The 18,361-nt window shown below is 37.5% G+C and overlaps 1 protein-coding gene across 1 annotated transcript in view; it reads left to right on the top strand.

Moving 5' to 3' along the window:
- L3MBTL4 (L3MBTL histone methyl-lysine binding protein 4) overlaps positions 1-18,361 on the top strand; it is a 336,612-nt gene that overhangs the window by 162,079 nt on the left and 156,172 nt on the right. Inside the window, 2 exon segments of the mRNA XM_059704912.1 lie at positions 17,957-18,022; positions 18,024-18,072. Coding sequence (XP_059560895.1) covers positions 17,957-18,022; positions 18,024-18,072 — 115 coding nt within the window.

The raw sequence follows: 18,361 nt of genomic DNA, 5'->3' as shown, positions 1-18,361 counted from the left end.
CTCTATGCAGTTGAATAGATTACCGTTATACCTGGAAGTATATACATAATTCACCATTGTATGTGTTAGAGACCCAAATTTTGTCCTTTGGAATTCGTATATCTGCATGTTAGCATCCCTTTAGAGCAATAAAAAAGTATAAAAATAAATGTATTTATACGTTACCCGCATTCTACCGCTAGTCTATAAAAGACGTACTAATACGTGTCCTGCGCTCTACTACCAGTCAATGTAAAACGTGTAAATACATTTCCCGCATACAATGTGTTAAATATCCAAACTATTTGCCATTGAATGCCCTATCACTCTTTCAACTCCCTCAGGACCTGTAATTCATTGATCCTACCACCTTTTCACTGTCTCTCACCTTCTTATTATCTTCCCTCTTTCCACAGCATCAATCCCATAGATTATGGACATAATCAGATCACTGCATGTACTTTCTGCTTCCTTGTCCTTCAGTGCATCTTATTTTCTTGTGAAAACCACACTGTGGCAAAAATCTAACCCTCTGCTCCTCTGTACCTGCCTCATGAAGCTAAACGTGGCTGGAGAAACACACAGTCTGCCAAGCAGACTTCCTGTACAACCACCAACTCATATGTTACCTGATTCTTAATGCTGACTGGGAACCATTGTTTCCCTAATCTGTTGACTCATTCTCCCAGATAACTGTCACATTTTCCCCCTCTCTCCTAAAATTTCCCCCTCCATTTGCCTCATTCTTATTCTCAGCTGTTGATGTTTATTACTTTCTATTCCATCTAGAAAATTGAAGCAATCAGAATAGAACTACATATTCCCAGCACCATGTATGCCCACCCATCTGCTTCTGTCCCCATGTTATTCCACTTGTCTTCCTGTATTTATAGATGAACTTTCCATGTTTCCATCAAAGGCAGCCGCTTCCCTTGTGTCCAGTTCCACCCCTTCCTGCTTCTTCATGGCAACAACTTAACCCTTTTCCTTTATCATCTGTTTTTTTATTTACACAATATAATTTCCATCAGCAAACAAATATGGTAGTATTTCTGTCATCTTAAAAACATTATTTTCTAATTTCACTTCTCTGTTCATTTCTATGAAGAGGAAGCCTCTTTGAAAGGGTGGTCTATACTTCTGTTAACACTTTCTTTACCTCCACGGCACCACGTTCTTTTAGTTTTTCTTCTGACTCATTGTCAGTTCTTTCTCAGACTCCTTTTATTTGATTCTTTTTCATCATCCCAAACTCTTAATATCATTGTGCACCAGGACTTGTCATTGGATCTTGTCTCCTTTAACTATATTTACTTCCTTTATAATTTAATCAAATATCATGAATTTAAATATTACCTCTATGTTGATGAACTCCAGATTCCTATATCAAACTACCTATTTGACATGTCCACTTGATATCCAATAGATTGTTCAGACTTGACATGTCTGAACAGCTTTCAATACCCAACTTTCTTCTCTAACTCTTTTCTACCCACTATCTTCGCCATCTTCGGTATTCCATTTTTTCCATTGCTTAAATCAAAAACAGGGTGTTATCTTTTACTCCTTTGTCCTATAACAATATTAAAATCTGACAGTAAACAGTTTGGCTCTATCTTTCAAACATACATAGAACCAAGCTTTTTTCACCACTTAGACTAATACGGTTCCAGTCCAGGCTACCATCATCTCTCTCCAGGATTATAACATGAGCCTCCTAACTGGTTTTCCAGTTTTCAACCTGGCCACCTCCTGTCTGCCCCAGTAATATCAATGCAGCAGTCACACTGATTCTTATAAGACATGGTCAGATATGTTACTCTTCTGTATAAAACCCTCTCGTGCCTCTCTATTTCTCCCAAGAGTAAAAGCCAAAGTTCATAAAGCCCTACCTGAAATGGCAGCAATCTTACCTCTCTGATTCCAACATGTTTGTTTGTTTTAAATATATTTTTATTGATTTCACAGAGGAAGGAAGAGGGTGAGATAGAAACATCCATGATGAGAGAGAATCATGGATCGGCTTCCTCCTGCAAGTCCCCCACTGGGGATCGAGCCCACAACCCCAGCATATGCCCTTGATTGGAATCGAACCTGGGACCCTTCAGTTCCCAGGCTGACGCTCTATCCACTGAGCCAAACCGGCTAGGGCTGCCTGTTTCTTTTTTAATTAAAGGATAATTTATTGAGAGTAAAATGTACACATCTTAAGTGTACAGTTCAATAAATTTTAACATATCTACCCATCCCTTCTCTCTCATCAGGACACTCTCAAGGTTAAAATAGAGAGCATTTCTATCACTCAAAAACTTTCTGTTAAGCTCACCTCAATCAATACCACTACCCCTTCCATATCTCTCCAGAGGTAACCATTATTCTGACTTCTCTTTTACCAAGGTTAATTTCTCCTGTTCTTTTGCTTCTTATAAGTGGAATTATACACTGTATACTCTTTTGTGTCAGACTTCTTTGATTCAACATTTTCATTTCAACCTATTTATCCTAACAGACTGAAGCAGATATATAACAGATATGAAAACAGATATAGTTGAGTCTTACTTTTCATTTAGTCTGGTAATCTCTAGATCTTTCATTTTCATTTTGACTTGATGTGTATTTTTTGCTTTGTATTTAAAATATAAACACTTTCTTTGTATTTCTTATGTTTGGAATTTATTTAGTTTCTTGAATATATGTATTGATGTTCACAAATTTTGGGAAAATATAAGACATTCTCTCTTCAAATATTGATTATGCTCACTTTCTGTCTCTTCTCCTTTTAGGATTATAGTTACATTGTGTTAGACTGAGAGAAACCCAAATCGCTCCAGATCTGTTTTATTTTATTGTATCTTTTTGTTCTTGCATTTAAATAATTTGTATTGATTGGTATTTCATATATCTTGTTATTTCTACTGCTGTTTTTAGTCTGCTGTAAGCTCCATCGATGATTTTTTAATTTTAAGTATGGAATTTTAAATTATAGAATATTCATCATTTTATTCTTTTTAGATAGTATACTTTTATGTTGAATTTCTCCATCTTTCTATCTATTTGATTATCTTTCTTCTTTTTCATTTAACATATTTAAAATAATTATTTTAATGTCCTTGACTGCTAATTTCAACTCCTGTTCCATCTGTTAGTTTGCTTCTATTGGCTGTATTTTCTTTTGATTACAGTTATATTAATCCTATTTCTTTCCATATAAATTTTCATATTTGCTGGATGTTGTGTATAAAATAACTGTAGAGACTAATATAGATATTATTTTCCCCCAGAAAGGTCATGTCTTTTCTTCTATTAGGCAGCTAGTGCAAGGGACAATAGTGGGTTGAGTGGCAGTCCCCAAATTGATATATCCACCTCCCAATCTTAAAAACCTGTGATTGTGACTTTATTTTGGAAAAGGGTATTTGCAGGTGTCATTATGTAAAAGATCTTGAGATGCGGTCCCTATTGGCATTAAATTTAATTATGAGTGTTCTTATAAGAGAAAGAAGACAGAGGGGACAGTGGAGTGATGCAGGCCCGAGATGAGGAACACGTGGAGCCACAGGACACTGGGAGTGGGAAGGGATGGTTTTCTCCTGGAGCCCTGAGAAAGAGTGCAGCCTTGCCATGACTTTCATTCCAGACTTCTGGCCTCCAGAAATATGGCAGAAGGCATTTCTGTTGTTTAAAGCGACCAACTTTGTGGAAATTGGTTATGGTAGCGCTACAAAACTATACAGGGACCGATCACTTTAAATTGGTTAGGAATTGAACTGGGTTGAGGATAGGTTGCAGGGTTAGTTTTAGTTCATCTCAGATTTCAAATGTATTGAAAAGTAGGACTTTTTGTAGGCATTACTGGCCCTCTCTCTAGTGATCGAGGCCCAGGAGATCTCTCTGCTTTTCAGCCCCTCCCCAGAGGCTCCCGAGCACTGGCACTGGGCAACACCCAGGTCCCAGAGAACCAGCTTCGGGTGTGGAGTTCCTCCAGATTCCAGTCCATCCACCTTGCCCACACGCTTCTAACAGCACAACTGGTGCCTTTCCTTTAGCCAGATCCTGTCACCTTCTTCAGGGTTGATCCTGTGCTTCTCCATGAAGTTCTGATGATCTCTGTTCACTTAGGAAGGGGCCCTGCCTTGTCTGGTATTTAGATCATTTAGACTTCTTTGCATCCACAATTGATTAAAAAATGGTTATACAATTTTGTAGTAATTAGTTTCTAGATATTTTCTAGTTGTAATACTTCTAATTGACCTGCCCTAATGTTCAACATCCTATCCAGAAGCAGAACTCCCTAATATATCTATTGCAGTTTTAAATTAGTAATTAATAATTAAACTTTCATATTATTATATTATACGTTATGAAATATTATATAGTACATATACATGTATGTATTACTATGTTAAATGTGTTCGTACATAATTATACATGTAATTTAAAATATAATTAGTTATTAGTACCTTTGAGTATGATCTACATGGAGGTTAGTGGGACTAGTGTATGATCTGTATGAAGTCCAGTAGCTGCTGACTTCAGATTCTAGGCCCTAGTCTTTCAAGGTAGAAAAGTGGGAAAAAGGTATGGAATACATGGATAGGCATAAATATTTAGGAACATATGTACTGAAATATTAGAAATAGTTTCTTACTGAATAATAATGATTTTAGGGGCTTTTATCTAAAATAAGTAGAAGACTAGCCCTAAATGATTAGATCTTTGTATGATGTGTGTGATACTTTTAATTTACATTGTGTTTAGCTGGCATGGCATGCCAAGGTTTAGAGGGCAAAAGCCAGGTTGTGACTGTTTTTTCTGTACCAATTATTTCACCAGAAGTAATTTAGGCTTCTGATACTGAATTATGAACAAAAATATAAGAAAACATGAACAAACACATTAATTACAAACATTCATTCTCCTCTGTTGCTTGAAAGTTATTCACTGGCTTGAACATTATTTATTTTCTTGAGAAATTTAATCCATTTCCAGAATGCATTGTTCTGGTTGAGATAATTAGTTATACATGAACAGAGACAGTCCCTGCAGTCAACTGGATGAATTACCTTTTCAGAGGGTACAATACATATAAACATGAGAAATTTATACAGAATTTTAAATTTATAACACCATCTCCTTGTTCTTTAGAAGCAATTTATTTTATTTTATTTTATTGACTGGGTGTACTTCATAGAATATGAATATAATCAGTTTGTAAATGAAATATACTAAACATAGATATTATTGAAATAGAGCCCAGATCTTTATCTATACATGTTGTGTGTGTGTTTATAAGTATATTTCCATTTTGCTGATGCCACCCATATAGTTACAAAAATCATTATTCATGTACTACGTCATATTGTCATTGTGGTTTTCATTGTCCCTATATAAATGTCTGCACAATTTATCTCTATAAGTGAAAATTTTGGAACTTTAGATTAACTGGTGTGATTTTTTTCACATTATAATTGGATTTGTTTACTATTTCCCCTTTGCCATTGGTTTTCTGGAGATTTATTTACAGCAATCATCCTTAAGCTGTCAAGAGTAATTATACATCATGTCCTGGATTATGCCTGTTGCAATTGTGTAATCATTAATAGTGCTCTCTTTTATCCTCAAAAATGTCCCATTTGGGTAATACATTTTGTGGTCCCTCAAGATATAATTAGCCTTTCTTCTTTTTCACATGCCTCATGACCTACTATTATTTAGAAATCCAATGTTTGATTACCGTAAGCAGCTCAAGTTCTTTTGCGTTGGTAGTTTATCAATAATGTAATGAGTATAAGTCATGTATGATTGAGTAGCAAAACCTTGATGGCTTGATGAAGGATCCAACCCAGAGATTCAGAATGTGAAGCTAAATGGAGAGAGCATGCTGAAACAATGTCCACTGCAAGAAGGAGAGAAGTAGCCTGGTGAATACCCAGAGAGGACATGGCCTTCCTAATAACAATGAATGTGTAGTGTGTGCTGCTCCCATGCTTAACACTATAAATCTTAGGGCAGAGCTTATGAAGATATTTGTTAGTTATAACTGTAAACTGATTTTGAGGTTGTTTGTCCTCATGGTGCTTATGAAGAAGGTTTTTCTTCTTAAGATATTACCCACAGATATGTGGCTGTGGAGCCGGGAATGTGGCTGTTATTATGCCTAACTCTGATGAAATATTTAAGGATTTCTCAACAAGAAGTAAAGCCTTGGGGATTATGTTAGAAATGTGGAATTTGTATTTCTTGTGGGGATCTTTATGGGGAAAACACATCTTATGGGAAAACTAATTATATTAGTTATACCAATAACCATAGAAATAGAGAAATAGAAACTTGTGTAGACATATTTATCACAAATGAAAACATTTGGAGTTGAATGTTCTCTGCATTAGGCTTTCTACCAGGTTTTTCCTTGGACTCATTGTCTTTCAAAATTAAAAAAGAATGATCACAAAAAAAGTTAGGCTTTTCTTGATTGTTTTAGATAGAATTGTGAGTTTGATGGCAAGCTCAGTTAACAACCTTGTTGCCACGGCAGCACCCTAAAGAAACACTTTTTAAAAGTTTTATCCAAAAATCACCTTCAGCAGAATAATCTTAAGATGTGTGGTTAAAAAAATGTGATTTCCAGACATCACTTCTGACCCCAAAGAATTAGAACCCTGGCGGTAGCAAGAGATAGTTGATATTTTTTTTGCTTACTAAGGTTTGAAAACATTGCCCAAGAAATATGATTAATTTGAACAGTTATGTTGAAAAAATGAAAAGAATTTTAAAATAGCTATAGTGAATACTATTAATTTTCCAATTTTGAGATTAAAATATTTTTTTCCTAAAATACTTATCATAGAGGTGGACTAGAAGGAAGATAGAAACAATTGTACTTGTTGAAAGAGCAGATGGGTTTATGGGGAGGTTAGCAGGAAGAGAGAATTGAGATGATTGATCAAGAGTAGGTGTGGAAGCAGTGGGAGAGAATGTAGGGGCCCTCAGCTCCACAACTACAGGCTCAGGGCCAGGAGAGTGAGGGTTTTCAAATCACAATGACTTGGAAATGGCAGCACATTTCTTAATCCTTATGCATCTCAGTAGCTTCATATGTAAATGGATATAACATGCGAAAGTAAAATTTAAAAGTATATACACTTTTTTGTTATAATTTCTTTCCATTATGTTTTCTCCTCCTCCATTCTTGCCTGGATAGACAAGTAAATGGGTTGGCACAATGTGGAATTAATGTTTAATACACAAAAGTAGAGGCAGTCTGGACTGCAGCCCTGTGTTATTCTATGCTATTTTATTCCCATTATGGAAATGTCTTTTTATATTTAAAAATGCAATTTACCTCTGCTATATTAGATTCTTAGATATAGCAGTCCCAAATATCCCCACAAATTAGATTTTTGTATCATTTTCTCAGTAAACTGTTTTCAGTTTAAATCTGATTTTGCTATTTACTGCCTGTGTGATCTCAGCAAACCTCCTCAAAAGTTACTTTCATCATCTATGAAAACAACATATTGTGAACATTAAGCGAGAATACATCTATTTTACAACTATGCCTGGAATGTTAACCACACAATAAAAGTGAGTCCCCTGCCATACCCAACACTTGCTCTTGGATCATGGTGGTATTTTGTGAAGGCGTGACCTGCAGAGGAACCGATGTCTGGCTTTGGTGCTATTCCTGCATCCCCCCCATCACCATCCCACAGTAGAGCCCTGCATCATAAGAAGTAAGATTTTCTGTAGTCTTATTAGCAGCAACGGTTATGAGTAAGTGGTATTAGAACAACATATAAAGACTCAGTTCATTCTTTTAGAATGAAATTTAAGGCCACTTTTAGGTAACAGAAAATGTATTCAATTAAAGCTTGGAGAGCTCGGGTACAATCAGCCCTCTTTCTAAATAAGTTAACCTCATATATTCTTGTATGGTTTCACCATAAGCCTTTAAAATAGATTAGAGGCCTGTGACAGTAAAATACACACATCCACTAACCTTGTTAAAATGGAAATTAAAAATTTAAAAACTATATAGGAGGAGCAAACAAGCATACTAATAAGCTAATAAATTGTTGTTATTGAGCATTAAATTTAGCTCCAGTGTTTCTAGATAAATAACTGCTTATTTTCAAATTGCCCCAAATAACAGCAAGACGTGATGATTACCATCATGCATCTTATTAAGCCCATGGTTTTTTATGTCTAACAATGTGTAAGTCACAGTGCTAAGGATCATGGAGGCAGCAAAGATGATTCGGACAAAGTGGCAAAGCTCACAGGAAAGTTCCTGGTGTGGGTACTGGGCAGAAAATAATAAGACAAAGCAAGAAAGAGTCAATCCTGAGAATTGACAGCTTTGGATTTACACTAAGCATTGTGCCCGTGGCTTTCTATATGCTGATTTAGTTCTTAAATGTCCAAGTTATTTTCCCAGTCATTAATAGCTCATGCATATAATATTAGTAACTTCAGGAAGCATCATTGACGACTTAAGGATACTAACTTGAGACAGCAGTTGACTTTTTGCTGACCTTTTTGTTCCAGTTTATCAAAATCTGAGCAAGAAGAATCTATATGTTTACTCGGCTTATTGAAACCCCAAATGTGAAAACGTTACAAATATTATGAAATACAGCACTGGATATGATTTGGTTTTCAAAATGATTCTTTGCTTTAAAAAGGGACTCTGTAAATATTCTTAAAATGCCAATCTTCCTTAGTAATTTGACCATCTGGCTAGAATTCTTAAAATTGGATTTTCACTCGAGAGATATAAAAATTCAAAGATAGAAAAATATCTTTCATAAAGATGTATCTGGGTACAGATTTTCATTATACATTCCAAGTTTAGACTGCCTTTGTGGGGGAGGGGAGCAGCTCGTTGGATTTACAGGGGGCATTTTTAATTCTCATCTTTCATTGTAAGCAAATATATACAGCTTTGGAAAGGACAGATTAATATTTATTAATGAACATAAGGGAAAATGTGGAATAGAGTACTAAAAGCATTGCATTAGCTTTCAAGAAAAATTGTTTAAGGTGTTATCATTTTACTTTTCAGTTTTAGATCAGTTTTATGTAGGATTCCCAGGTGCAGGCTCAATACCTGAAATAGAAAGGACTTGCCTCTTGAAGAAGAATCTTGATGGATCATGTGGCCTGTCTAGTTTGTGCTGAGAGATTGCTTGCTGGCTTTTGAAACATAAATACTTGCACTGCAAACTCAAAAGAGAAGGATATTGAAATTAGATAGGTTGACATTTTATAGCTTGAGAATTTTATTTTTTCACCCCATTCATTATACACACTTACATAAACTTTTTCTATTGGTAATTCCAAAGCAACCAACATCATTCTAGAAGGTAATGTCAGTTTTGCCTTTTCACAACTTGAATATTTCGTTGCCTGGTAGTATGATGCAGTTTGGCTATGTCTAGAATGCAGCAAAATCATAATAAATAAAATATAGTACAAGATCAGAAAAGCCCCATATGATAGCAGCTGAATGTAGAAATATTTTAAATAAGTTAACTTTAATGAAATATGTTGCAAATGGTAAAATGTACAGATTTTATGTGTGAAATTTGAAACATATGGTTCTATACTTATAGAATCACCACCCCAATTAAGATTTGGAATATTTTCATCCTACATAAGATACCTTTGTGTTCCTCTGCAGTCAGTTCTACTCCCCTCTCCCTCCCAATAGCCATGGGTCTGATTTTTGTGCCTGTTGTTAAACTTCATATAAATGGAGTCATAGAGTATACATTCTTTTGTGTCTGCCTCTTCTGCTCAACATGGTCTGTTTGATGTATGCTTATGAGGCTATAAACTATTTTTTAATTGATGACTAGCACTCATTTTGTGCATATACTATACTTGTCTGTGAATGGATAATCGTTCACCTGTTGTTGGGTATTTGGTTGTTTTGGGGGTTTGGCTATTATGAATGAAACTGCTAGGAACCCTTGCTTACACAGCTTTATATTTTCATCTCTTTGGGGTGGAATGCTAGGAGTTACAGAGTTAGCACCTATTTAAATTTATAATGAAGTAGCAAACATTTTCTATAGTGGCTATGTAATTTTATGGCCTCTTTCCCAACATTGTATGAATGTTGCTGGAGCTCCACAGCCTCACCAATAATTGATGCTGTCAGTCACTTAACTTATGTGAATGGGTGTACAGTAGTGTCTTATCGTGGTTTTTCTGATGAATACTGATGTTGACAATTTTTAAAATGTGCTTATTGATCATTTATGAGCCTTCTGTTTTCAAAGATTCTATAAGTCTTTTGCCCATTATTTATTTATATTTATGTCAAGTTTTTGGTCAGATAAATGCATTATAAATGTCTGTGGCTTGCTTTTCCTTTTTCATTAATGCTAATTTGAAGAAAATAAGTTTTTTATTATGAAGACAATTGAATTCATCAGTTCATTTTTATATGGGCAGTGTTCTACATATGTTTTCCTGTTCTTAAACTTGTAAATTGGAAAAATAGGGAATTTTTTTGACATTATTCCTTCAACTTTTGTTTAACCTCTATTCCTGCGTCATCTTTCTGTCTTTTCTCCTCTGGACTCCAAATACATGGATATTAGACCATTTGCTGTTAGCTCCCAATCCCCTGAGGCTCTGTTCATTTGTAAAATCTTCCATTGTGTGCACTTTAGATTAATAATTTATGTGAATCTGTTTTTATGTTCACCCATTTATTTCTCTACCATCTTCGATCTCTTGTTGAGCCCACATAGAAACTTTTTTATTTCTCAGTTCTAGAACTTAATTTGTTTCTCTTTTATAGTTTCCATATTCCTGCTAAAATTCACTATCTTTTCAATCCAGACCATTTTTTCTTTTAAGTCCTTGAACATATTTTAATAGCTACTTCAAAGTCCTTGTCTGGGGATTACAACATCTGGGTCATCCCAGGATCTCTTTCTATTGACTGCATTTTTTATTTTTGTGATTATTTTTGTTTGCTATAATATACTAATAATAGATAAGAGTTTATTAACCTCTTTTTAAACTTTTTCCACTGGATAAAATGGTGTTGAGTTGCTTCCCCTTCCCCTTATATATTCTTTATAAAGATTTGTAACTTTCATGGCCACAAAACCCCTTTAATTGACTGGATACACCATAATCTCTATATATTAAAAGCCAGCATCCAGAACAACCAGTCACTATGACGCCCTCTGCGGCCAGCTAACCACCTGATCAGGGGATGGGGCCCTCCCCTGATCACTCCCTCAACCCCAATAGGTGGTGGGGCTGACTGGCCAATCGCCCACGGCCCCTCCCCCTAGCCAGCCAAGCTCTGATCAGCCCCGATCAGGGCAGGCCAGCCAGCCAACTTCCGGCTGTCTCCTCCTCCCGACAGGCCCAGTCCGACCCCACTCATTCACGAATTCGTACACTGGGCCTCTAGTCTATATACATAAAAGGCTAAGTGTCCCTCCATCCGACTGGTAGCTATGACACGCACTGACCACCAGGGGCAGATGCTCAATGTAGGAGGTGCCATGACATGCACTGACCATTTAAAAATAAATGGCACTGCGGACCTGGCGCTGACAAGCCAACACTCGGCTTCCCCCAAGTGGGACATAGGCCCCAACACCACCCCGGAGTGACACCCCACCAAATCGCAGCCAACACTGCCAAGACCCCCATGGCACAAAATGTGGCCCACAGCCCAGCCCAGCCTGGAAAAGGTTGCCGTGGGTGCCGGGTAATGACGTCACGTAACAACGCCCGGCTTCCTGTCCCTAGCAACTAGCCTCCTTGGAGTTTCTTCAGCCCAGGAACCCAACTTGCTTTATTGCCAGTTGCAAACATTTTACAGTTTAACCAAATGTTTGTGAAACACTTTCCCATGCTTCATCTCATTTGATCCTCACAGAAGTCTTAGAGTAGATAGATAGGAGACTCAGTAGAATCCTATTTTCTTTTCATTAGCAAGATGTGAATAGTGATATTAAAATATTTCTCCTAATTAATTTTCTTTCAATATGCATGAATCCATGCACCGGGACACTAAGTATAAGATAAAGAATGGTATTTATAATATTATAGCTTGTAAAGTTTTATTTTGTATAAATTAAATTTCATTTTGTTTAAACTTTAAAAGCTAAAAGCTATAAATATACATCACATTTTTGACAATTGATGCCTCTCAGCAATGCAGTTCAACTGGTACTTATCTCTTCATTTTCATAACTTCTCAAAGTCTGTTAAGAGTCAAGGAATTAGACACCGTACCAGGATACTACACTCTGGCATTTTAGGTCATATCTCAAGGGTCCATCTGAAAGTGACAGTCTGTACTGTCACATATGGATACCTGAAGGTCTGCTTGTGAAGCTCACATGCTTTATTCCTACAAGCTATAAAACACAGTTGATGCATTTGACTGCATTTAAAAAAAATTCAGACCATCAAAACCTCAGAGGAAAGGTAGGAGAGAGTGGGGGTAAGGGGGAGAGATCAACCGAAGGACTTGTATGCATGCATATAAGCCAACCAATGGACACAGACAACAGGGGGATGAGGGCATGAGTGGGGGGGGGAGAAATGGGGGTTAAGGACACATATGTAATACCTTAATCAATAAAGAAAAAAAATAACTATGGCTCACATTCACCTGCTGATTTGCATGTCTAATAAATTATTGCTCTGTATTGGACATTATGAATGACATAGTACACATAGTTGGGAGTATTTGTCTTTCTTTAAAAAGGGAGACTTTTTTATTAGACAGTTAATTACTGGGCATTCTTAATATTTTTGAAGCTTGATTTTAACCTTTTTAGGTCTGGTCTACAGTAGCTCTTACAATGGCATGGTTCTTATTCCAAAAATATGAACTTTTTGGTGTCTCAAATTATCAGGGGATTCTTGAGATCTTTACACACTGGTCTCTCTATTCTCCCAGGAATGTGTGACCCCTAGTCTCAGCTCTGCATTAACTGCTCTCTGCCTGGCTTCACCATGTCTTTCCTTGCACATGTGTAGTCCAGCCTTTGACCAGGGTCTTATGAATAACTTCCATGGATTTCTAGGTAGTAGCTCTAGCTCTATACATTTTCCTCCAATTTCCAGGTGCTTCATCAGCTCTGAGCTTCAATCTCTGTCTCTTCAGCACAATTTAAGTGCTTTGTTTATGTTTCTCCTCCCTGTGCAGTTATCAGGAAATTGTCTCCACTCTGATATTCTGGACTCATCTGTGTGGTACTTAGGGATTGCATTTGTGCTGCCTATTGTCCAGTGTCTAAAAACAATCACTTCATATATTTTGTCTAGTTTTATAGCTATTGCTATGAAACAGCACTCTGTCATGTCCAGAAGCCTAAATCTGGAAGAAATAGTCTTTGAAAATTACTTCTAAGATCACTGGTTCTCAAACTTTAGCATATATCATATTCACCTGGAGGACTTGTTAACACACAGATTGTTAGGTCCCACTTTTAGAATTTCTGGTTCAATAGGATTGAGTTGGGACCCAAAAATCTGCATTTCTAACACATGCCCAGATGACACTGATGCTGCTGGTCTGGGAACCACACTTTGAGAACCACTTGCTTAGAAAAAAGGATCTTAAGAAAAATATTGGAACTCATTTGGGACTTAATACACACAACTTTTTTCTTTTTTTTGTCTTGTGCCCTGAATAATAAATTTATATTTCAGTTGGTTTAGTATAATGATAGGAATCTCTTTCTTTTTATTCAAAGTGTGATTTTTTAAAATTTTTCCATTTTTTTCCCATTGAAAAAGGTATCTTCTCCATTTAGTTGATAGTCACAGAGAGAATATATGAAAATAGAGATAAAATAATGCAATATTGTCATTCTTATTTTTTGTTTGCACAAATGAATTTTTAATCTAATATGAATTTTCTGGAACAGCGGTTCTCAACCTGTGGGTCGCGACCCCTTTGAGGGTCGAATGACCCTTTCACAGGGGTTGCCTAAGACCATTGGAAAACACATATATAATTACATATTGTTTTTGTGATTAATCACTATTCTTTAATTAAGTTCAATTTGTAACAATGAAATTGGGGATCACCACAACATGAGGAACTGTATTAAAGGGTTGCGGCATTAGGTTGAGAACCACTGTTCTAGAACATAGAATTTAATATTTCAAAAATAAGTAGTGAGAGAACCAAGATGGCGGCATAGGTAACCGCCTATACTTGCTGCCTCCCACAGCCACATCAAAATTACAACTAAAATACAAAACAACAATCACCCAGAACCATGGGAAAGCTGGCTGAGTGGAAGGACTGCAACTAGAGAGGTAAAGAAGAAAGCGCATTGAGACTGGTTGGAGGTGCAGAGGCACAGAATGGGCTGGCCCGGCACCCTGGTGTGCCGCTTTTTTAATCGGGAGGGAGATCACCTCGGTGGAGGCTGCCTGGAGGAGCAAGGAGTCCCAGCCCCACACCAGACGCCCAGACCAGGGTCCCAGAGCTGGGGAAAGCAGTCCCTATGGGCCCAGCCGTAAGGATTATAGACTGTAAAAACCAGTGCTGATTGGGGCTGAGTGACACACAGGCTGCTGGAGACCCAGCTGCTCCTATTAAAAGGCCAGCACCACAAACTGAATTTACAAGCTCCTACTTCCTCTGAGCTCCAGTCCTGGGCAAGGCTCTGGGGGACCCAGACACATACAGTGAGAAACTGGACTATTTGCTTTAGGGCAGGAACTCGGAGGTGGCTTTCTTCCAGACAAAGGTGCTTGCAGTGGTCATTGTTCCTGTGCTGGGACCTCCTAGGTTCAGGGATGACTGGCAGCCATTTCTGTTTGCTCCACCCTGGTGATTCCCTCAGACCCCATCCTACCCAATTTACAACCCCACCCAAGCTGTGCACAGAGGCTTTTGCATAGAATGGTCTATTCTTTCTCAGGAGAAAACTCTGTTAAACAAGCTGTAGCTAGGTCAGGGAGCTGCAAACCTATCAATAAAAGGCCCCAAAAAACCGGCGCCAGTACCAGCCTTTCTTGCTTCACAGCTGGGCCTCATCTGGGCACATCCAAACCCCATACAAAGAGGAGGAATCTGCAGGTCTCTCTGGAGCTCCTGCTGGGTGGCCCCAGGCAGTGGCTGACTTTGCATCTTCCTGGAGACCCAAGAGCCAGTGTACCAGTGGTCAGTGTGAGACCATACCAGGTTACAACTCTTCACATCCATAAGCAACATATTCAAGGAGCAGATTCAGTGAGCCCCAAAGTCCCAATGAAACAAGTCCTGCTTCATAGGGGTGTCTCCTGCATAGAAGCTCTCCCACTATAGTTGCAGCTGGTCCCCGCAGCCAATTGGCCTGGAGGTCAGTTCCTCTCAGTGACACCAACAGCAATCAAGGCTCAACTACAACACTGTGCATACAGCCTACAAAGGGATGCACCAAGAGTGTCCACCTCATGTGATTGGGGAGGCTGAGCCACTGGGCCTTATAGGACAGTGGTTCTCAACCTTCTGGCCCTTTAAATATAGTTCCCCATGTTGTGACCCAACCATAAAATTATTTTCGTTGCTACTTCATAACTGTAACGTTGCTACTGTTACGAATCGTAATGTAAATATCTGATATGCAGGATGGTCTTAGGCGACCCCTGTGAAAGGGTCGTTCGACTGCCAAAGGGGTCGCAATTCACAGGTTGAGAACCGCTGTTATAGAACACCTACTACACAAGGCCACTCTATCAACTCAAGGAGACTTAGCAGCTACCCAATGGATAGAAACAAACACAGGGAAGCAGCCAAAATGCCGAGACAAAGAAACATGTCACAAATGAAAGAAATGGAAGAAAGAAAATGACTGGATATAAAGTTCAAAACCACAGTTATAAGGTTACTCAAGAATCTTCTAGAAAACTCTGAGGAACTTAGTGAGACTTTCAAGGATCTTAGTGAGAATGGCAAAAAAAAAATAAAAATGGAAAAGGACCATTTAGAAATTAAGCATACACTGACTGAAATAAAGAATAATATGCAGGGATTCAACAGTAGATTAGAGGATCCCAAAAATAAAATCGATTTGAAATGTGAGGGAGCAAAAAACAACCAACCAGAAGAAAAAAAAGAAAAAAGAATCCAAAAATATGAAGATAGTGTAAAGAGTCTCTGGGAACACTTCAAGCATACCAACATCCGAATTATGGGGGTACCAGAAGAAGAAAGAAAGCAAGATACTGAAAACCTATTGGAAGAAATAATGACAGAAAACTTCCCCTATCTGGTGAAAGAAATAGGCTTACAAGTCCAAGAAGCACAGATAACCCCAAACAAGAGGAATCCAAAGAGGACCACACCAAGACACATCATAATTAAAATTCCAAGGGCAAAAGACAAAGAGAGAATCTTAAAAGCAGCAAAAGAAGTTAGTTACCTAGAGGGGAGTGCCCATATGACTGTCAGCTGATTTCTCAACAGAAACTATGCAGGCCAGAAGGGAGTGGCAAGAAATATTCAAAGTGATGAATAGCAAGAACCTATAACCAAGGATACTCTACCCAGCAAATCTATCATGTAGAATTGAAGGTCAGATAAAGAGCTTCACAGACAAGAAAAAGCTAAAGGAGTTCATCACCACCAAACCAGTATTATATGAAATGCTGAAGGGTATTCTTTAAGAAGAAGAAGAAGAAAAGGGTAAAGATAAAAAATATGAACAACAAAGTGACAACAAATACATATCTATCAACAAGTGAATCTAAAAATCAAATGAATAAAATATCAGATGACAGAATAAACTGGCAAATATAATAGAATCAGGGCTATGGAAATGGAACAGACTGATGATTCTCAGAGGGGAAAGGGTGTGGAGGGTGCAAGAAGAGATTAGACAAAGATCTTATATGCATGTATGCATTACCTATGGACACAGACAATAGGGTGGTGAGGGCCTGGGGTGGGGTGAGAACCAGGTGGAGGGGAGCTATATAAAGTTCAAAGAGGAACATCTGTAATAATCTCAACAATAAAGTTTTTCTTTTTTTAAGTGAAAAGAGCCCTAGCTGGTTTGGCTCAGTGGATGGAGCGTTGGCCTGCGGACTGAAGGGTCCCAGGTTCGATTCCGGTCACGGGCATGTACCTTGGTTGCGGGCACATCCCCAGTAGGGAGTGTGCAGGAGGCAGCTGATCGATGTTTCTAACTCTCTATCCCCCTCCCTTCCTCTCTGTAAAAAATCAATAAAATATATTTTAAAAAGATAAAAATAAAAGTGAAAAGAAAATAAAGTATTGATTTTTTGTTTCACAAATGGACTTTATTTTAATCTTATTCTCAGACTTGTATGTATGTGTCGTGTGTGTGTGTGTGTGTGTGTATGTGTGCATGTGTATTTTATAGTTATGCATACATGGATAACCAAAAAAATTGGTGGACCTGGGCCCAATCTCTTTCTCGGGTTTTCTGAAAGCTTACACATTGTTTTATAATAGCTATTAGATAGCTACCAATCCTTCTACCTCAGTAAGCACATTTTATCAGCTCTCTTTGCCTCCATTGTTCCATTTTTTTAGGATTTTGAAATGCATTGCTTCCTTTTATTCTAATCTATTCACCTCCCGTCTGCATATGGCTTGTACTAATGTCAGGTGGTGACTCTTATTGATGATGCTGGACATGGTTCTTTCAGTGGCTGCCAGCACAGAGAATATGCTTACAATATTTCTTAGTTGGTAAAATGGATTGATCTTATTTCTTCAAGTTCTAATCAATCCTGATAGATTTTTTGTTTACCAATTTCTTTAAATTCTTTGCGGGCGGGGGGGGGGGAGGCTCAATAGCCTTTGGTTGCTAGAGTAGAAGGCTATTTTATAGTACATTTTAAATACAGTTTCAGCTCTAATGTGTGTTTAATAAAATTTTGTTCTCAATTTTGGATATCTTTTTTCCAATATTTTGATATTGGGGATAGTGAAATTAATTACTAAATACTAATTATTCAACAGGTCCATTTTGATGGCTGGGACCACAAATACGACTATTGGATGGATGTAGATAGCCCTGACATTCACCCCAATTGGATGGTGTGATGTAACAGGGCATCCACTAGAAGTGCCATATCGTGAGTATTTGTCTTTGTTTTGCTTTTAAAATACTTAGTCTGAATTCCTACTTTACTGCTGTTTTTTTCCATGTTATTATAAATACTTGAAAGCTAAATATAGATAGGTGAATTGATTAATCATCACTAGAGATACACTGAAAGCCATTTACTGGCAATTAAGCTTCATGTTTCATATAATTGAAAAGTTATAATCATTAAGAAATTCTTTTGATGGTATTATCTAAAAGAAATCTTCAACCCAGGTGGCTTGGCTCAGTGGTTGAGTATCGACCTATAAACCCAGGAG

The sequence above is a fragment of the Myotis daubentonii genome, chromosome 8 (assembly GCF_963259705.1).
Source record: "Myotis daubentonii chromosome 8, mMyoDau2.1, whole genome shotgun sequence".
Taxonomy (NCBI): Eukaryota; Metazoa; Chordata; class Mammalia; order Chiroptera; family Vespertilionidae; genus Myotis; species Myotis daubentonii.
Note: the sequence above shows the minus strand (reverse complement) of the source record. Positions and strands in the feature narration are given on the sequence as shown.